This window comes from Littorina saxatilis, linkage group LG2 (genome assembly GCF_037325665.1).
Source record: "Littorina saxatilis isolate snail1 linkage group LG2, US_GU_Lsax_2.0, whole genome shotgun sequence".
In the NCBI taxonomy this organism is placed as follows: Eukaryota; Metazoa; Mollusca; class Gastropoda; order Littorinimorpha; family Littorinidae; genus Littorina; species Littorina saxatilis.
This window is the reverse complement of record NC_090246.1, coordinates 14,769,892-14,791,215: the sequence shown is the minus strand read 5'-3', so window position 1 is coordinate 14,791,215 and position 21,324 is coordinate 14,769,892. Positions and strand designations below refer to the sequence as shown.

Here is a 21,324-nt window from a genome sequence, read left to right as displayed (position 1 = left end):
ATGAAAACTCGGGAGAATGATGACACACTGGTTTATGGTTGTTGTATCGCACTAGGGGTCCGAGACTGATGCAGGGCGCGTAATATTGCGCGTACATAAACAACAAACCGCTACCTTCTTCATCTCGAACAAGGTCTTCATTGTTTTTGATAGTTGAGAACACTTGGCTTTTGCACCAAAGGGTTTTTTTCTTTTATCTTTTTACATTTAGTCAAGTTTTGACTAAATGTTTTAACATAGAGGGGGAATCGAGACGAGGGTCATGGTGTATGTGTGTGTGTGTGTGTGTGTGGGTGTGTGTGTGTTTGTGTGTGTGTGTGTGTCTGTCTGTGCGTGTGTATGTGTGTGTGTAGAGCGATTCAGACCAAACTACTGGACCGATCTTTATGAAATTTTACATGAGAGTTTCTGGGAATGATATCCCCAGACTTTTTTTCTTTTTTTCGATAAATACCTTTGATGACGTCATATCCGGCTTTTTGTAAAAGTTGAGGCGGCACTGTCACACACTCATTTTTCAATCAAATTGATTGAAATTGTGGCCAAGCAATCTTCGACGAAGGCCAAACTTCGGTATTGCATTTCAGCTTGGTGGCTTAAAAATTAATTCATGACTTTGGTCATTAAAAATCTGAAAATTGTAAACAAAATAATTTTTTTATAAAACGATCCTAATTTACGTTATCTTATTCTTCATCATTTTTTATTCCAAAAACATATAAATATGTTATATTTGGATTAAAAACAAGCTCTGAAAATTAAATATATAAAAATTATGATCAAAATTAAATTTTCGAAATAGATTTAAAACCAAATTCATCTTATTCCTTGTTGGTTCCTGATTCCAAACACATATAGATATGATATGTTTGGATTAAAAACACGCTCAGAAAGTTAAAACGAAGAGAGGCACAGAAAAGCGTGCTATGCAGCACAGCGAAATCACTACCGCGCTAAACAGGCTCGTCAGTTTCACTCCGTTTTGCACAAGCGGCGGACTACGGTCATTGTGAAAAAATGCAGTGCGTTCAGTTTCATTCTGTGAGTTCCACAGCTTGACTAAATGTAGTAATTTCGCCTTACGCGACTTGTTTATTATTATTTTTTACCTCTTTTCTCATAACCACACAGGACGTACAGTATGAATTCGTCCTTGGCAAAGAGGGTGAAGTACATTAACTCCGTCCTTGCGAAAAGAGGTGAAATTCTCATCCAAGCTGGCTGCTTTACAAGAAGAAAAACGTTTTCACAGACATGGAAAAAATGTAGGATAATTTGTTTTGCCAGGGGTTGACAGTTTTGAGACCGGAACATTCCTGAAGGAACGGAAAATAAAGAAAAAGAATAATTTAAAGATAAGATAAACTCTTGCTTTGACTGTCGTTCGACTGTCAATTACTGCTAATTTGATCAACGTCACATACATTGCTTACATACACCTGGGAATGTTTGTTTGTTTGTCTTCATTTTAAAAACAAATTCTTTAATTTCTTTATTTTCAGACCAAGACAACTGCTTGGGGTACAAGAACGTTGCTCAACGCACGGACAACAAAACATAATCATATTACAAAGCTGTGGTAAATTCTTGTTTTGACGATTGCCGAGACTGTTGTCCGCTGGTTTGACTGACATCAGAAAGGACTTACGTCAGATATGACTCAGTTATACCTGCTTGTCTTCAGAATCTTGTGTTTCATCTTTCTTGCAGCTTATCAAGAAGGAGGAGGAGAATATTGCCAAGCTGTGAGAAATTCCTGTATTGAAGTGTGCCGCATTTATGAAATCGCATTTTTCATCTTTTATTCTGAGGTTTTCTTTCTTTTTTTTTAAAATTTTCCTGCGATTCTCTCGTACATCAGTCATTACTGTGGCTGACAGCTAGGGAATAACATCTGCACTTTTAGTGGTGGCGGTGGAGAGATGGTTACACGTGTGCATTTTGCATTAGATCATATCCGTTCCCTTTGTGCGAGGACGTTCTCTGCTCAGTTTATTATTTAATGGGAAGCAACCGGTTGCAAACGGGCGTAGACAGAGACAAAGCGGAGCAAAGAGTACTTGTGAGATGATACCACTTGCCCCACGCTCCTGAGATCGAAGGAAGCACTTCCTGAACTTTTGAAGAATGGTTGGGGCGAGGAGTTGGTGTGTGTGTGTGTGTGTGTGTGTGTGTGTGTGTGTGTGTGTGTGTGTATGCTGTGTCATACTATTTCAGCGTGTTTTCATCTGTCTATCTGTCTGTCTGTCTACATGCGGTGTAACTCATTCATCAGTTGTACTCTCAAACCACTCCAACTTCACAAAGCGCACATTTCTTTATTTTTCCTCTCATTTTTTTGCAAACTCCAAAACGTCAGAATAAAATGTTGGTAGCTTTGAACTACATTTATATATAAACACACACACACACACACACACACACACACACACACACACACCTCATCCCCCCACACACACACACAAAACTAAAACAACACTTTGTCAACTCTTGCGGACTTTCTTAACACTCAGCTTCCACATCTCCAGAGCATCTTCAGCACACAGACGCAGCAAGGGGTCGTACACACACAGTGAGAACACCATCCCAGCCAATGCCCTTGACACAGGATCCTGTTCCTCAAACACTTCGATATTTGACGCCGGCAACGTCCACGAAATTGGATCATCTTCTTGAGGTTCTTGACAATGACCATGACCACCAAATGAAGAGAGAGATGAATCTCTAGAACCATAGTCAGAGGCAAAATGATGCGGTGGATGCAGGCCTTTAGTGCCGCTTTGTGGTGTGGAACGGTGTGGTGAACTCAACTCTTCCGTGTCGCTCTCTGAACGACAGCTGCTTTCGCTGTCGCATGAACTGGCTCGGTACCTCTTGCTCCGTGGAGAGACGGGTAGGAACCCTTTCACAGAGCGACACAGAGGTGCCACTTTAACAGAATCTGTAGTCCTCTGAGACAGATGAGGATCAGTGATGTGTGTGATAGAGAATGGCGAATGGGTTTGACAATGACGTGAGGATGGCGAGAGAGAGTTCGTCTTGTGTGCCAAGGCAGAACATTCCGACGAAGTTGGGTGAGAAATGGCAGAAGCTTTCAAACAAGGAGGACAAGGTTTATCAGGAGGAGGATGCTTCCCAGTGCTGAGAAATTGACAGAGCTTGCCGAGACTCCAGAGGTCTGCCTGCAGAGCGTCATAGGGCGTGTGTGTGAGTACCTCCGGGGCCAAGTAGGCTTCGCGGCCCAGGTAGTCGTCACACAGCAGGGGGCGACCGGCAGAGTCCCTGCAGCGCACGGCCAGCCCAAAGTCCGCCAGACGCACACGGCGCGGGGACAGCAACAGGACGTTGGCGGGGTGAAGGTCGCGGTGCGCCACGTGCAGACGGTGACAGTGGGTCAAGGCCGTGGTGACCTGCCTGGCACAGCACGTGAGCACGCCGTGTGGGAGCGGCCAGTGATGCGTGACGTACCTCTCCAGGTCCCCCAGGGGGGCCAGCTCCAGCACCAGACACGCCACGCCGTCACGCACCACCGCCTCCTCCAAGCCGATCACGCACGACCCGCGCATGCGCAGTCGCGTCAGGGAGCTGATTTCCGCCGCCACTCGGGGGTCGGCCATGACGGAGCGACGCGCCACGATTCGCTTGACCGCCACCACGCTGCCCGTGCGCACACTGCTGACCGCGAACACGTCACTGAAGCCGCCACAGTCCAGCTGGCCCAGCAGCTCGTAGCCGTGGGTCAGTAAAAAGTCCTCCCAGAGCGTCGGGTCCTTCACATATTCCATGTGGAATACAGATTATTTCCCAATACAGGATGGCTATTTGTCGAGATCGTAGAAGTTTGTGTTGCCTGCGGCAACGAAAGATGAAAGATGTGTCACGCAAGGCTTTAGGCATCAACGATCAAGGCATTTTTGAGGACAAGGTCAGTAGAAAGTCCTCCAAGCGTCGTACGTCCCTCACGTGTTCCACGACGAGCCTGGGTGGTGCGGGATGCCAAGTTTACGCGGGTGTGCCTGCGTCTGTTGATGCGAAAGCTTGAAAGCTGTTCAGGGACAGTTCTCTGAATGTAGGCGTTTAGTGGTGAGGGTCATCTGGGTATATAGTGGTTCGCTTGAGATTAGATTTGTTGAACCGAGGTTCACTTGGATATCGTTGGTTTACTTGGTGTAGCATTGGTTAACTTGGTTTACCGTTGATTCATCTGGGTTGTTAAAACTGCAACAGAAAGTTAGAGACAATAAGAAATAAAATACTCAGTTGGGAGTACTGCAAAACTACACAACACAAATTTCAATATTGATTGTCATGGCAACAACGTACTGTTTGTAGCACTGTTCAAACTTTAAAAAAAACCATTCAGGGAAACATGGTCACAAGGTACAGAAAGTAAAAATACAAAACAATAACACGGACGGTAAAAAGAAATACCTCCCCTTTGACGTACAACGGTCTTGCTCTAGCTGCTGGGAGCTTTGACCTATCTTTTTAACTTTACCAGTTGAAGTGTTGTTAAACAAATATACGAACACCACCACCTCCAACTTCAAACTCTACGATAAAAGCATTCTCCCGCCGCCAAAATAATCCATTTTCTGTTTGTGTTCCTACCGCTTCGTGTCTCTTCGGTGTAAAGTCGTGTTTCCTCAATAACCGGCTTTTTTTTTTAAACTCACAATATGTCCGGCATGCAAGAGGAGGGGGTTGGGTTTGGGAAGCGTTGGCCAGATCAAAAGTTGCCAGAGTGTTGACTTTTTCCATGCTTGATAAAACATAGATCTAGCTAGTCGTGTCCTTAATATTTGTTGACAAAACAGAGAGCTCGTCATTAGCACCTCGAATAACAAGGGGTAAGCTTTCCAGCTGTATACCCAAACACCCAACATAGACAGCGTTGTGCAACGACACTGAAAGCACGTGAAAATCGTGCAGAAAACAGATTCGGTGTCAGAGCCGCATTCCACTTTGGCTGTGAACTCTGCTGGCAGCCGCTGATAAGAAACAAAAATAACTTTCTACGCGCTTTTCATTCAGGGAAAAGGATCAGTGAAAACAACAAGCAACTTGGGAAAACTAACAAAACCCACAAACACGCGGACAAGATACACACAGTAAAAGAGTGAAAACTACACGGAACCACCCACAAACACAACCAGACATGAACGAGAGATCTAAGCGAAATACAGGTATTTGAGAAGAGAAAAAAAGATCAGCATACAGACTAAGAGAATTCTTTCTTTTCTTTATTTGGTGTTTAACGTCGTTTTCAACCATTCAAGGTTATATCGCGACGGGGAAAGGGGGGAGATGGGATAGGGGAAAGGGGGGAGATGGGATAGAGCCACTTGTTAATTGTTTCTTGTTCACAAAAGCACTAATCAAAAAATTGTTCCAGGGGCTTGCAACGTAGTACAATATATGACCTTACTGGGAGAATGCAAGTTTCCAGTACAAAGGACTTGACATTTCTTACATACTGCTTGACTAAAATCTTTACAAACATTGACTATATTCTATACAAGAAACACTTAACAAGGGTAAAAGGAGAAACAGAATCCGTTAGTCGCCTTTTACGACATGCTGGACAGCATCGGGTATATTCTTTCTCGTCCCAACCAATATGGGACTCCCCCTAATCCGCGGGGGGTGACTAAGAGAAGAAGCAAACATAAAAACAACGAGATGCATTGTAACGTTTAAGAGGAAAAAAACTACAATGAGATAAATTAAAAATGGAAAGAGACACACAAACCAACGTTCCAAACGTTTCACAGAATCAGTAGATCCTTTCAGGTATGGATACGTATATTTTATAACTTATAAAAATACAGGGGAAAAAACAAAAGATTAAGCGTACATACAGACTCAAACCTTCAATTCGACCCGCACAGAAGATTTATAAAAACTCTTCAAGTAGAAAAATAATACAGCCGATCATTAAAGCCCCAGTCTGTCTCAAATGGTTTACAGAACGATTTAAATCTTTTAACGAAAAAAGCAGTTCTAACCTTATGGAACACAGTTGCAATAGCATTTACTAGCATTCAATGACACAGTTCGTTTGAATGGCTATCTAGCTCGCGTAAACCACACACCAGATTTCATGGTTTATTTTACCACTGAGCCATCGTGAACCCGTGTGATCCACTTTCCTTTTTTTCACAATTTAGTCGTCAGTTTGTGATTTCAATACGACTCGCTGCATCTGCAATAGCACGTTATTGCGTACCTCTGAATCTACAACGCAACAAAAGGCTGCGAGTCACACAAACTTATCGGCGGCGCAAGCGCTATGCAGAAAATTCGTCTGCTTGGGCTAACATGACCTTGCGTGAGCTGCTTCCGGGCTCCCTTTTTTCAAACTTTCAAAACTTCGAATTTTACTGATCTTGTCTTGATGAAAAAAGAATTCTTTTGTGATTGAAGAATGTTTGTGTAACAAGCTGTCAATTCAGTATTATTTAGATTTTAAAAGTTAGGTCTAGCGCCAAAACGAGGCGTCCGATTTGTCTCATTACGGAGGGCACCTAGGATGTCCTCAAACGGTAAGTTTTTAAACGAAAGGGTGTTTGTACTGTGTGTAAAAGCCTGACAGTGTCTGTGACCAGAAACTGATGGTTTACGGGAAGCTGAGTGTGCCTTTAAGCAACACACCAGGAATTGTCTGTCACTACCAAAACGTGGCTGTGGGATGGATCGCTTCAAACAAATGCAGTGTCAAAAAAATGAAAATATATGAAATTGACAAAAATTGTTACAAGTTAATGGTTGTTTAACCATTCTTGTTTTTTATTTTTTTATTTTTTTTATTCTTTGTGTCAACAGTGTCCTGCTGTGCATGCGGTTTTCTGCGTACTTTATGCTTACGCGAGTTTTCTTACAATACAAAAACAAAAACTATAACAATACAAAAACACGTGGCTTTAGGAGCTGATTTATTTGTTTGTTGTCGGGGTCACAAAGTTTATTTTCAGGGTGAGAAAGAACAACTATCAACAAAACAAAGGGAACTGACCCAAAAAAACTGTCAACTCGAAATGTTTTCGTGTTTTCTGTACAAACCACGTCAGTGCCGATAAACAGTCAGTAACTCACATATTTTGGCAAACCGAAAGACATTTTCGTGTGCGAATGACTGTGACGTACGAGTTGTGACCGTTTCGCACGAGGGAAACCCGATTTTCTACAAGGTGAAGACAATTTATCACTGTGAACGGTAAACAAACACGTCATTCTCTCGTGTGAAGAACTGGGTAGCATCAAAATGTAGTGCATTAGCACCTAGCCCATCCTGAACTCAGGTAAAATGAGTTACTTCCCTTCGGGTCTCATTTATCCCTGAGACATGAGCGATAGCGTGGACCGATGATTATCAGAATGCACCTAGCCTTGTTCCAATGACACTCCTTTCTAACCTGACGAACGTACACAGTATAACGCCCCCACCCCTAAATATCTGAGTCCCTGTGATTCTGTTGCACACAAAGAAGTTTTGTGTTTGTGTCAATGTCGATATTGAATTGAGTAGGCCCTATTTGTGCGTGCGTACATGCGTGTGTGTGTCAGACCGTTTTTCTGTCTGTGCCTGTGTGTGTGTGTGTGTGTACCTGTGTGTGCGTCTGTCTGTTCGTCCGTTCCTCTGTGTACCGGTCTGTCCGTTCGTCTCTCTGTGTGTTTTTCTCTTCCAGGGCTGGCATAATGATTAATTTTGTTCTTTGAAGTATGCGTGTGCATTTTCAGTTTTTCCACCTAGCTCAGTCATAATTGTGTTTTTGTTGTTGTCACGGTAGAGTTGCTGAAATGCACAAGCACCTGTGATGGTATGTGGGTGTGTGCATTTGTGCATAGCGACGCAGGCGTGCATACGGTTTCGGCACGCACTTGAACTTTGTACAGCTGCTCAGTACATTGTATCATAACTAGCACACCTTTTGAAATAGCCTAAGCTCTTGTTCGAGCAGTAGGACTCTCTATCTCTGCAGGGTTAACTACGTACTTATAATGCATTCACCACAAGTTGTTGTTGTAAGTTGTTCAAGTTTTTCTTTTGCTTTAGGGCCAATGCGTTTCAAAGCAAACACATTAGGGGAGACCGGGGCTAGTCCGCCCCCGGGGCACATCCGTCTTTGTCTGTTTATTCTTACGTTTGCCACCTTTTAGCCATTCACACCATGTGGGAGTGGTGTCCCTTCTTCCCGCCATATCCTGCAGAAGTTCAGAGGTTGCGCGCCCATATATCGTGAGTACAGATCACAAAAAGTGTTTTTCTTCATTTTTGTAACATGAATGCATAGGAGTTGACTTAGGTTTTGATGCATTACCTCTGAGAACAAATACTTAGTCTTGGTGTCGAGTGAAAGTGCGTTAATTAAGGTCGAGTTCTGACGAAAGTTTTGCTTCTTCCTTCCCATGTTGTGCTCGTTATCTGGCACTAAAGTTGCCTGCCCGTGCAGGGGCAAGTCCGCCTATTTGTCATGGGGCATGTTCGCCGTAAGCAGTATGTACAACAAATGTTCATGCGCACATAAAAACTGTCTGCACATTGATATCAGCTACACATTTGTCTTGATGTAAAATAAAAAAAATCAGTCTTCCAGTTCATCAAACTCGCCAGTTATGCTACCAAAAGCATAAAAGTAGCATAAAAGTAGGCTGACTAGCCCCGGTCTCCCCTAACGTAATTTTGTGTTACATTCTTTCGTATTTTGTCATTGGTATTTTTGAACCTAAATATTAAAGGGAATTAAAAAAGCTTTCCCACTAAAGTTTGCCCACTACTAGTCTTGTACCTACTATGGGATGAGAGCGGCGGACTTGCCCCACCCTGTAGGCGGACTTACCCCGACTTGGGGCAAGTTCGCCTACGTTAGGGTAGGTCTACTTAAAGCAGTATGTACAACAAATGTTCATGCGCACATAAAAACTGTCTGCACATTGATATCAGCTACACATTTGTCTTGATGTAAAATAAAAAATCAGTCTTCTATAGTTCATCAAACTCACCAGTTATGCTACCAAAAGCATAAAAGTAGGCGGACTAGCCCCGGTCTCCCCTACATAGTCAGTTTAATCTCTTCTTCTTCCAATAATGTTCAGCGATCAATGAATTGACCATTACTAACATGTTGGCGAAGTGCAAGTGTGTGTCCTTAACATAAGATAAAATAAAAAAGAAGAAAAAAAAAGAAAAAAAAGAAAAATAAAAGGAGAAAAATAAAGAAAAGAGAATAAAAAAAAAGAAATAAAGATAAAAAATAAAAAAAAGAGGTGGGGCAGGGGAAGGGCGGTTACTGTGCCTGTATGGCCCTCATTGCCCTCAAGCAGAAGGCATTATAGGAGGGGGCCTCGACAACATCTGATGGGAGGGAGTTCCAGTCGACAGTGGTCCTCGGGAAGAAAGAAAACTTTCTGTAGTCTGTGCGGCACGGGATTTTCCCCAGCTGTTGGCTGTGGTTGCTGCGACGTCCACTTCGAGGTTGCCGCTTGAGGTCGACGCAGGAGACGCAGGCTTGATCGTTGAGAATCTTGTGGAGCATAGCGAGTCTGGCGCAGCGACGTCGTTGTTGTACCGTAGGCCACTCGAGTAGCGTCAGCATATCTGTGACACTAGAGGTGTTATGGTAGCGGTTTGTGACAAATCTGGCTGCTCTGCGCTGGACCTTCTCAATGGTTGTGATGAGCCTGTCGGAGTGAGAGTCCCATACTGTGCAGGCGTACTCAAGAATAGGGCGGACCATTGTCTTGTAGGCCAGCATTTTGGTGAGGCTGGAGCATACCTTCAGGTTTCTTCTCAGGAAGCCCAGCGTCTTGTTGGCCTTGGCACAGATGTTCTCGATGTGCTGGGTGAAGTCTAGTTTAGTGTCTAGAATGACCCCAAGATACTTGGTGGAGGTGACTTTCTCCAACGTCTGGCCGTGGAGGGTGTAGTTGGAGAGAGGGGGAGAATGGCTTCTGGTGAAGGGCAGCACACAGCACTTGTCTGGGTGGAAGACCATGTCCCATTCTTTTTCCCATTGTTCTAGGCGTTGGAGGTCCTCCTGAAGCTTGGCTGGGTCTTCTGCGCAGGTGATGAACCTGCAGACGGCTGTGTCATCAGCAAAGAGTCTTGAAGGGGAAGATATCTTGGAGGGGAGGTCATTGATGTAGCAGAGGAAGAGGCAGGGCCCTAGGACAGAGCCCTGGGGGACTCCGGTCTTCACTTTGACAAAGCTGGATTGCGCACCGTCCACCACGACTGACTGCGTGCGGCCGCTGAGGAAGTTTGCGATGAGGCTGTTGGTCTTTCCTCGTATGCCATAGTGGTAGAGCTTGTGGCAGAGCAGACTGTGGTTTACACGGTCGAAAGCTTTGGCAAAGTCTAACACCACTGCCTCCGTTGTAGTACCACGTTCCATAGCTGTAGAAACTTCTTCGATGAACTCGAGTAATTGTGTCTCGCACGAGCGGTGTTTACGGAAGCCGTGCTGTTGACCGGTCAGGATGTTCTTGGTTTCGAGGTGGTTCATGATGCCACTCACTAAGATGTGTTCCAAGAGTTTTGAGCAGATACAGGTGAGCGAGATGGGGCGGTAGTTGGAGGGCTTGTAATGCTCACCCTTCTTGAAGACGGGGGCAACTGTGGCTATTTTCCAGTCAGAGGGGACTTGTCTGGAGTGTATAGATGAGGAGAAGATGGAGGTTAGGATGGGGGCCACTTCCTTAGCGAGTTCTTTGAGAACGTGGGGTGTGAGCCCGTCAGGTCCTGTGGCTTTGTGGGGGTTGAGATTTGTCAGAAGTTTCTCGACTCCCTGACTCTCACGAACGCACGCACGCACACACGCACGCACACAAAGCCATAATACTGAAGATGGTCCAGGAATCTATACACATGTGATAGGGTGGAGTGGAAGGAGGAAAATAGGCCAGGAAGCATAAATGAGACGCCAAGACAGAGGTTGCGATAACGTGACTTTTATTTAACGTACACCAGAAATAATGGGAGAGACGGGACTAACTCCCTACACAATAGGTAACTGAGGATACACTTCACGCCTTACTGTCTTAAACCATCGGAGCGTGACACACTGACAAGGACCGATAACTTCACAAGTTTCTTCACAGGATGTGACGCGCCCGCAACACAGGACACGCTATTTCATAACAAAGAACTAGGCTAGCGCGGGAAAACTGGGTCTCAACGGCGAAACAACGACATTGACGCTATAACGCCACTAGGATAAAATAGCTACATACATACGTGCACACCATAGCATCATTCATACGATCAGAACATATTATACTTATAGACAAGCAAAATTCAATAGGCTATAAACAAAAGAAACAGCATCTACTTACAGTTCACTCCTCAATGAAGAACTAAACACATCGCCGGTCTGAATCACTCACCTCGCTGATGGTAAATCAGCTATTAAACCACAGGTCAAAGATGATACTCACAATCCAGCACAGGCTATCTGTATTTTAAAAGATGTCACACCAACACAAAGAACTGTTTCAAATAGAACACCGGTCTCAAGGCACACAGGCCGATCCACTGACACGAAATCACCGGTCAGACTGACCGAACTCGCACTGTCGGGGGTGAATGCGTACGCATCAGTTAAGGGATTAACCAATTAAAACGCAGCATCTACGCACAAAGACTTTCACGCATCACGGAACAACGACATACACGACACCACGGAACAAACACATACACGCATGTTCAAGGGGAATAATTGGGGTAGGGAACGAGAGAAAGGAACAACAGTACGTCAAATCGCCACACGGCTACACACAAAACATCACAATTGAAAACAGACATCCTGACCAATATCTGAATAGAATCTATACATATAAATAAAAGAGAGTGTCTGTCTGTCTGTCTGTCTGTGTGTGTGTGTGTGTCTGTCTGTCTGTGGTCGCCATACCTCAGAGATGGCAAAAGATAAGCACAAGATATTTTGCATGCACACTGCCCTGGACCCACAAATGTGCACCTGGGTTTTAGTTTCTCCAGACATTGTTTCCTTCCTCGGATAATTACCCTCCCCATCTATCAATACAGTCTATATAGTGCAAGGGAGGTAAGTCATGGTTTGTCACCCACGGAAGGGAGGTAACTCTCATCAAACCAGTATACCGTGTCATTCTCAAGGGTTACCCCCCGCCCGCTATCATCCCGCCGCCCCCCCCCCCCCCCCACACACACACACACACACACTAACCCTGCCCCCTGCTCCCCCTCCCTGCCTTCCAGATCATCGCGAATAATGTTTACGAAACGATCGCCTCAGTGAAAGATCACGAGAATTTACAGATTTCTCTCCCCTGTTCAAAAAGGTATGACGCGCTCACTCATGACGTATGCGTGCTTTGATCAGACCGTAACTACAGTGGGTGTGAGAAGGGGTCCAACAATCACGAAGAACACGTTGAACAAAATAGAACTTTGCCTTGCCAATGAAACCAAATGTGTGAGCTCACAGTTTCATTTTTCTTATCCACATTGGAATAAGATTGTAGAGGTTTGTGAGAGAGGGGAGAGCAGAAACACCCGGGCGAAGCCGGGCCTGACTGCTAGTAATGGAATAAAGTTTCAAACCCAAATCCAGTCACCCAGAAAAAGAATCGATCATGCCAACTATAGTTTAAATTAATAGATAGATTTGTTGGGAAAAAAATTCGTTTGTAGCGTCGAAGACAATTTGTGCAGCTTTTCGGTCAAACCTTGTGACAATCACAAACCGTGCATCTACGTGTACGGTCACAGTCGCTCGAACTCATAGAGCTTTGCAAGAGCTTCTACTAATAAATCCACATCATGCATGGGTGCGATTCTTCCGGTATATGCCGGAAACCCGGATTCGTAATGTCTGTGGTGACGGTTTTTTGGTTGTTAATTATACAAATCCTTCAGCGTCTCTCCCCGTGATGATTGTATCAAATTCATGACGTTCTGCTAGCAAAGCACGGGTTCTCTCCCCGTGATGATTGTATCAAATTCATAGACGATGTTCGGAAACAACTCTTTTAGTTTATCTTGGAAACATCAGGGCAAGTCATGACATGATAGACCAACCAGACACGCCCCTCGTAAAGTGATTGGTCTCAAGTGTAACCATGGTAACGTCACGTTGGAAAGCTTGCCTCAATTTTTCCAACGTAAACACTCTTTTACAACAAATGGGAAAAGAGGACCACGTTTGGAGACACGACCCTCGTAAAGTGATTGGTCTGTAACCATGGTAACGTCACGTTGAAAAGCTTGGCTCAATGTGTCCAACGTAAACACTCTTTCACAACAAATGGGAAAAGGGGACCACGTTTGGAGACACGCCCCTCGTAAAGTGATTGGTCTGTAACCATGGTAACGTCACGTTGAAAAGCTTGGCTCAATGTGTCCAACGTAAACACTCTTTCACAACAAATGGGAAAAGGGGACCACGTTTGGAGACACGCCCCTCGTAAAGTGATTGGTCTGTAACCATGGTAACGTCACGTTGGAAAGCTTGCCTCAATGTGTCCAACGTAAACACTCTTTCACAACAAATGGGAAAAGGGGACCACGTTTGGAGACACGCCCCTCGTAAAGTGATTGGTCTGTAACCATGGTAACGTCACGTTGGAAAACTTGCCTCAATGTTTCCAACGTAAACACTCTTTCACAACAAATGGGAAAAGGGGACCACGTTTGGAGACACGCCCCTCGTAAAGTGATTGGTCTGTAACCATGGTAACGTCACGTTGGAAAGCTTGCCTCAATGTGTCCAACGTAAACACTCTTTCACAACAAATGGGAAAAAGGGACCACGTTTGCAGACACGCCCCTCGTAAAGTGATTGGTCTGTAACCATGGTAACGTCACGTTGGAAAACTTGCCTCAATGTTTCCAACGTAAACACTCTTTCACAACACATAGAAACACGACACAGTGATTTCCAGAATAAGTCTATTATACCGAGAGGCATAAATTCCGCAAACTGATCTTTAAAAAATCACAAAAAATCAACTCAGTGGTGAATGTTTTCAATGTTTGAATATTTTATTTATTAGCCATTTTAGTGTTTAAAAACCGTCGCTTTATTGATTTTTAATAGAACATCATGAAATGACAATTTTTTCAAAAAAAGTGACAGAGTCCAAGCGCAATGATTTCGGAAAACGTTCAGTGTTCATCACGTTCAATGCTTTGGCCAGCTCTAAGCATCCCAATCGCTTGCTGTCTCTCTCCTTCATCAAGTCGTGGCATGATTGCGATATCTGATACAGCCAAACAGCCAGTTGCATTTTATAGGGCCACACACTATCTTTTTTACGTTATTGTCTCCCGTTCAGCCCATTGTCTTTATTAGCACAGTGAGCTGTGGCTGGATCAGCAATACTGCAAAGCGAACGCTGACAGCGTGAAACATTTGCTCCGACACTCAAGATGTCAACTACAAATTAAAGGTTCAATCTGATTTTCGTTTGAGAGCAAAATCGTTCAATGCACTATTTGCAGAATTTATGCCTTTCAGTATACATTTCGTCACTCATCAAAAGCCTGTGCTTCAAGAGCGCCACCTTTTAGGTATGTTCGGATTTGACTTCGCGTCAGTCTAAAAATGTGACGCTACGTTGGTTAAGCACAGGCTCCCTCCCGGGATAATTCTATCAAACTAAGAGGGCCCCAAAGGGTTTAAAATTGTGATCGTGATTGGCGTTTTTTGACCTTTCTGTGACCGTGATTGCCGAAATTTCCATTTCTGTGATCGTGATGGGACTTTGCCCGTGATCCGTGATGACAAAAAAATAAGTCTCGTAATCGTGATCGTCATTTGTTTTCGTGATCGTGATGGGCATTATTGCAAAGCATTTTATTTTCAACGTACATTTTTTACAGCTGTATCACTCTATGATCCTCTATTCGTCAAGGTGTTTGTGATCGTGAAAACAAAAATCAAGGTAACTGTGATCGTGAAAGCTAAAATTTCCCTTCCCGTGATCGTGATGATACCCCCCCTTTGGGGCCCTCAACTAAGGTAGCTTTACTTTTTATTTACAAAAAATTGTAACGAATCATACGTCTGTACCGGCTTTAAGGTTATCACATTATTAAAATATCATATAGAAACACACAGCTACAAATTCAATCTGACTGAATTTTAAGTTTGTCTCTGAAACTAAATGGGGGGGGGGGGAGTTTACGTTCTCACAGAAACTGTTTCTATTAGGGACATGAGTTGGGGATGCGCTAAACGGCTGGTAAAAGTGAGAAAAGGTTTGTCTCTCACCAGAATTATCGACCAAGCAGGTGCCAGTTGTGACCTGCATTCCACAAGTCCCCGGATGCAAGTCAGTCTTGGCGCATCAGACGAAAAGCCGGAAGCGATAAACCCTGCAGTGAAAAAAGCAATGAGCATCATTTTAAAGCTCCACGAAACTTGCACACCGATTACGCGTTAAGCGTACACACACGTAATAGAAAATCTGCTTTTGGTCTCAATCTCTCCCAGGTAAGATGCATCCTAACGCGAGATACCGCGCATCCTTCAAAGACTAATTGGCTAATTCCTCATTAGAGAGTCTGCCATGCTGCGGCTTTGAAAAGCATGGCATAGAAGCTCATTAGTGAAAGAAGGGGCGCCAGTAATGAGAGTAGCGAGTCTTGGCTGCAGACATGTTTTGTATTGTTGAATGCCGGGACGCAGTGTTGGCTGTAAACTTTAATTTAACAGGAAACTGTAATGGCATTTTCCCATATTTTCTTGTTTCTGTTTTTAAATCTAGTCAAGTTTTGTCTAAAGGTTTTAACATAGACGGGGAATCGAATCGAGACGAGGGTGGTGGTGTTTGTGTGTATACTTTTGTGACTGTGTGTGTGTGTGTGTGTGTGTGTGTGTGTGTGTGTGTGTGTAGAGCGATTCAGAGAAAACTGCTGGACCGATCTTCATGAAACTTTACATGAGAGTTCTTGAGAATAATATTCCCAGACGATTTTTTCCTCTTTTTATTTTATTTTTTAAAAATGTCTTTGATGACGCCATATCCGGCTTTTTGCGAAAGTTGAGGCGGCACTGTAGCACCCTCATTTTTCGATCAAATTGTTTGAAGTTTGGTCAATCAATTTTCGACGAAGCCCGGACTATGGGATTGCATTTCGGCTTGGAAACTTAAAAAATCGTTAATGAGTTTGGTCATTAAAAATCTGAACAAGTTTAGTTATCGATCCAAAAATCAGTTAATCTTATTCCTTATCATTTCCTGATTCAAAAAACATACAGATAATATGTTGTGTTTAGATTAAAAACACGCTCAGAAAGTTGAAAAGAATCCAGTAAAGAAATGTTTTGGTTAAAATAAAAAAAGCAATCTGTTAATTACCTTCTGTGAGTTCGACAGATTGACTAAATGTAGTCATTTCGCTTCATGCGACTTGATTTTGTTCTTTCTCTCTCTCTCTCCTACTTTAAAAGAGAAGACACAGCAGGTCTAAACACTGAACATTTTGATACACAACAGGCTTTCCAATTTTCGCGACCTTCAAGACTGTATTCGCCCTTTTGCAGAAGACAACGGACAAGGTGACTTCACTGACAACATAAATATTATGTAGGCATATCTTAACAAATTGAAAATGCCCGGCATGATTTAAACCAGTTTAGATTGAACCTGATTACATTTAATTTTTTCCAGACGTTTTTAAATGTTATCGCAAATTTAAAAGCTGACAAGCAAGCAGTAAAACAGCAAAGGTGAAGCAGTACCAACGGGAACAAAAGTACAGGAGAAAACAAACAAAAAACACAGGTAGACTACACATCACTCATCAGGTCTAGTGTACGTGAGACAACACACTGTGAGACAGACAAAAGTACTGTGCATGGTTAGACACCATTAAACCTGCCAAACAACATACTGTGAGACAGACAAAAGTACTGTGCATGGTTAGACACCATTAAACCTGCCAAACAACACACTGTGAGACAGACAAAAGTACTGTGCATGGTTAGACACCATTAAACCTGCCAAACAACACACTGTGAGACAGACAAAAGTACTGTGCATGGTTAGACACCATTAAACCTGCCAAACAACACACTGTGAGACAGACAACAGTACTGTGCATGGTTAGACACCAGTAAACCTGCCAAACAACACACTGTGAGACAGGCAAAAGTACTGTGGTTAGACACCATTAAACCTGCCAAACAACACACTGTGAGACAGACAAAAGTACTGTGCATGGTTAGACACCATTAAACCTGCCAAACAACACACTGTGAGACAGACAAAAGTACTGTGCATGGTTAGACACCATTAAGCCTGCCAAACAACACACCGTGAGACAGACAAAAGTACTGTGCATGGTTAGACACCATTAAACCTGTCAAACAACACACTGTGAGACAGACAAAAGTACTGTGCATGGTTAGACACCATTAAGCCTGCCAAACAACACACTGTGAGACAGGCAAAAGTACTGTGCATGGTTAGACACCATTAAACCTGCCAAACAACACACCGTGAGACAGACAAAAGTACTGTGCATGGTTAGACACCAGTAAACCTGCCAAAACAACACACTGTGAGACAGACAAAAGTACTGTGCATGGTTAGACACCAATAAACCTGCCAAACAACACACTGTGAGACAGACAAAGGTACTGTGCATGGTTAGACACCATTAAACCTGCCAAACAACACACTGTGAGACAGACAAAGGTACTGTGCATGGTTAGTCACCATTAAACCTGCCAAACAACACACCGTAAGACAGACAAAAGTACTGTGCATGGTTAGACACCATTAAACCTGCCAAACAACACACTGTGAGACAGACAAAAGTACTGTGCATGGTTAGACACCATTAAACCTGCCAAACAACACACTGTGAGACAGACAAAGGTACTGTGCATGGTTAGACACCATTAAACCTGCCAAACAACACACTGTGAGACAGACAAAAGTACTGTGCATGGTTAGACACCATTAAACCTGCCAAACAACACACTGTGAGACAGACAAAAGTACTGTGCATGGTTAGACACCATTAAACCTGCCAAACAACACACCGTGAGACAGACAAAAGTACTGTGCATGGTTAGACACCATTAAACCTGCCAAACAACACACCGTGAGATAGACAAAAGTACTGTGCATGGTTAGACACCAATAAACCTGCCAAACTAGATCGGATACAGAGATTCATGTGCCTGCAACGGAGAGAAAGTTGGAGCATGAAAACCTAGTTTGCGGCTTCTTCATTGTGAAAGAAGAATGATGCCAGCGTGGCAAAATGCACTTTTCTTAAGGGTGTGCACTGTGTGTTTCATTGCAAAACAAACTAACAAAAGCTACATACCCGAAAAAACGAAATCCATAGATCTTCACCTCACACACTGCGCTTCTTGGCTACCCTGCATACTGGGGCTCTTTGGAATGTCAAAGTCTTGACTTATAAAGCCCATGCACCTCACACGCCCCACCCTTTTAACCCTCCCCCACGGCTTCCCATTTACCGTTAATCTGCTGGCACCCCTTCTCTCGTACCACCCGTCTTCTCCTACATTGGATACTGGTAACACAGACACACAGCCGATGGGAACAGCAGCTAGACTTAAAAACTCATATAACTTCTTTCTCGCTAGCTCACAGGGCAAATAAAAGAGACAAAAACGTTAGGCACTCTGTCTCACGAGCTATCGAAGTTGCATCTTCCATCAAACAATGGGATTTTTTTAGGGGGGGGGGGGGGGGGTCGGGGGTCCCACTACAGCGCGAAAAAGGGAATAATATTAGTATCATGAATTTTTAAAGATTGTCTAGCGGGGGTAACTTTTTAGCAGGGGGAAGAAGGGGGCGAAATAACATCGCTGACATTCATTTCTCAATGCCTAGAAACAACTGAAGTAATCACAAAAAGAGTATCTGGATTATAACTGTGTTGAAATATTTTATTAATCTTAATCTAAAGTTTCAGACGATTTCTGTCAACAAAAACAACAACAACAACGACAACAACGACAACAACAACAACAACAAAGTCGCCTGAAGCAAAATTAATACATGTAGCCAATCCTTCGAACCCACAGAATGAAACTAAATGCACTGCATTTTTTCACCAAGACAACAGCTTTGCCGATACCCGGCCGCGGCCGAAAAAGCGCTAACACATTCACGTGAAAAGCGTACCGGACCGCTGATCGCTTGAAGTGACAAGCCAGTAGAGCACAATAAAGGCGCGCTTTTCTGTATTCTTTTTAACTTTCTGAGGTTGTTTCTATTCCAAACATAACATATCTGTATGGTTTTTGGATTACGGAATAAATAAGGAATAAGATGAAACATTTTTTGGATCAATTACTAAAATTTAAATTTGTATTCGAATTTTGATATTTTTAATGACCAAACTCATGAATTAATTATTAAGCTTCCAAGCTGAAATAAAATCACATAGTCAGGGTTTAATCGAAGATTTCTTGACCAAAATTTCAATAAAACTTTGAGAAATGAGGGCGTGACAGTGCTGCCTCAACTTTCACTAAAAGCCGATTATGACGTCATCAAAGACATTCATCGAAAAAAGGGGAAACATTTGTATGTAAAGTTTCATTATGATCGGTCCAGTAGTTTTCTCGGAATCGCTACCAAATACACACACACACACACACACACACACACACACTGATACACTGTACACAAACTTATATTTAAACGTACAAATCAGCGCGCGAAACTTGGTACGAATCTTATCATCTTCATCTTATCACTGACCTTAGTTCTCGTTGCAGACGGCGCTCTCTTCAAAGACTTCCGTCGAGTTTTGTCGCTATAAGTCCGCCTCAACTGTCGTTTCTGTGTTGTTTCCGCTTCACACAACGTGTCTGTTCCACCATTCGCCACAACAATGAACATGTTCTCGCTCTTCTCATTCTATTGTAGGCCTACATCCTACTATATATTAACAGCTATTGTGTTTTCGGCGAAGCAATAGGGTCCGATATTTAGACGAGACAAGTAGCCTAGTAATGCCGACGAGTCACAGAAACAAACCTGGCGAGGTATGCGTGTACTTTATACACGTGGAAGAAACCGGAACCATGCGTCTTTGTTATTGACAATATGCTTTTTGATATTGAGAAAAATGGCCGACTTCCGTAGCATTATGCTTTGATCATCGGAATAGACCATTATCGTCGGCATTATACTTGTCTCGTCTAAATATCGGGCCCTATTGCTACGCTGAAAACACAATAGCTGTTAATACTTCCTCTTTCTCTCAACATATCCTCCTCCCCCATCCACCTCGATTACTTCAGCTTAATCTCCCGTGCCAGCGTGTTCGTTTTCTCTCTGTAATTGTCTTTTTCTCTAACCTCCCGTTACCTGCCCCCTATCTCTTCCCACATCTCCCCCCCCCCCCCCCTCCCCTGTCACCCGCCCTCTCCCACTCCTTTTTCTTTCTCCTTCTTCATCTTCAATGTAAGCACTCTCTCATCCCTGCCACCACATCCTCCCCCCCCTCCCGCTGTCCTGTCCCCACTCCCCCCCCCCCCCAACCCCCCCCTGTCACTCACCCTCCCCTGCTTTTTTTCTCCTCCTGCTTCATCCTTGAAGCTATTCACTGTAAGCATTTCTATGACGGCTTACTAGTGCCAAAACCTGGGGTTACCCATTATCACGTGATAATTACTAATTAACGCTGTCAGTTACTGTTTTCACTCGGGAAAATGATTAATTTTTAGTTTTGGCACTAGCAATCCGTCAGGAAGTGAGCCAAAACTAAAAATGAGTAATTAACAGGTGAAAGTTAGTAATTTCCCGGGAAAATTAGTAAATAACACGTGAAAATGGTAATTATCAAGGGAAAATTACTAATTTTCCCTTGATAATTACAATTATGAGGTTTTGGCACTAGTAAGCCCTATGACGGCTTACTAGTGCCAAAACCTGGGGTTACCCATTATCACGTGATAATTACTAATTAACGCTGTCAGTTACTGTTTTCACCTGTTAGTTACTCATTTTCACGGGAGAATTACTTATTTTTAGTTTTGGCACTAGCAATCCGTCAGGAAGTGAGCCAAAACTAAAAATTAGTAATTTACAGGTGAAAGTTAGTAATTATTCCGGGAAAATTAGTAATTTTCCCTTGATAATTACAATCATGAGGTTTTGACACTAGTAAGCCGTCATACTACATTTCCCCATCGCTATCCCACTCCTACCTCCCCCCTTCCCCATCCTTCACCACCATCCAGTCCAGGAGATTCTCTACGTTGCAAGCACCCAGAGCCATTTTGTTGGCTTTTCTCGTACTTGTCAGTTTTGTTTCCAGCAGTATCGTACAACTGAGGTGCT

General features: G+C 43.4%; 1 protein-coding gene across 2 annotated transcripts; it reads right to left on the bottom strand.

The window, feature by feature from the left end:
- Positions 1-2,298: 2,298 nt before the first annotated feature.
- LOC138958274 (testis-specific serine/threonine-protein kinase 3-like) lies at positions 2,299-20,172 on the bottom strand. 2 transcript variants are annotated; one of them, XM_070329384.1, is made up of 3 exons: positions 19,738-20,172; positions 15,255-15,358; positions 2,299-4,218 (listed from the first exon to the last, which is right to left on the bottom strand). In XM_070329384.1, the coding sequence occupies exon 3, from the start codon at positions 3,783-3,785 to the stop codon at positions 2,484-2,486; it is 1,302 nt and encodes a 433-aa protein (XP_070185485.1). In that variant the 5' UTR covers positions 3,786-4,218; positions 15,255-15,358; positions 19,738-20,172; the 3' UTR covers positions 2,299-2,483. The 2 variants fall into 2 exon arrangements, with proteins under 2 accessions (XP_070185485.1, XP_070185484.1); XM_070329383.1 differs by lacking the exon at positions 19,738-20,172 and adding an exon at positions 18,326-18,433.
- Positions 20,173-21,324: the final 1,152 nt, after the last annotated feature.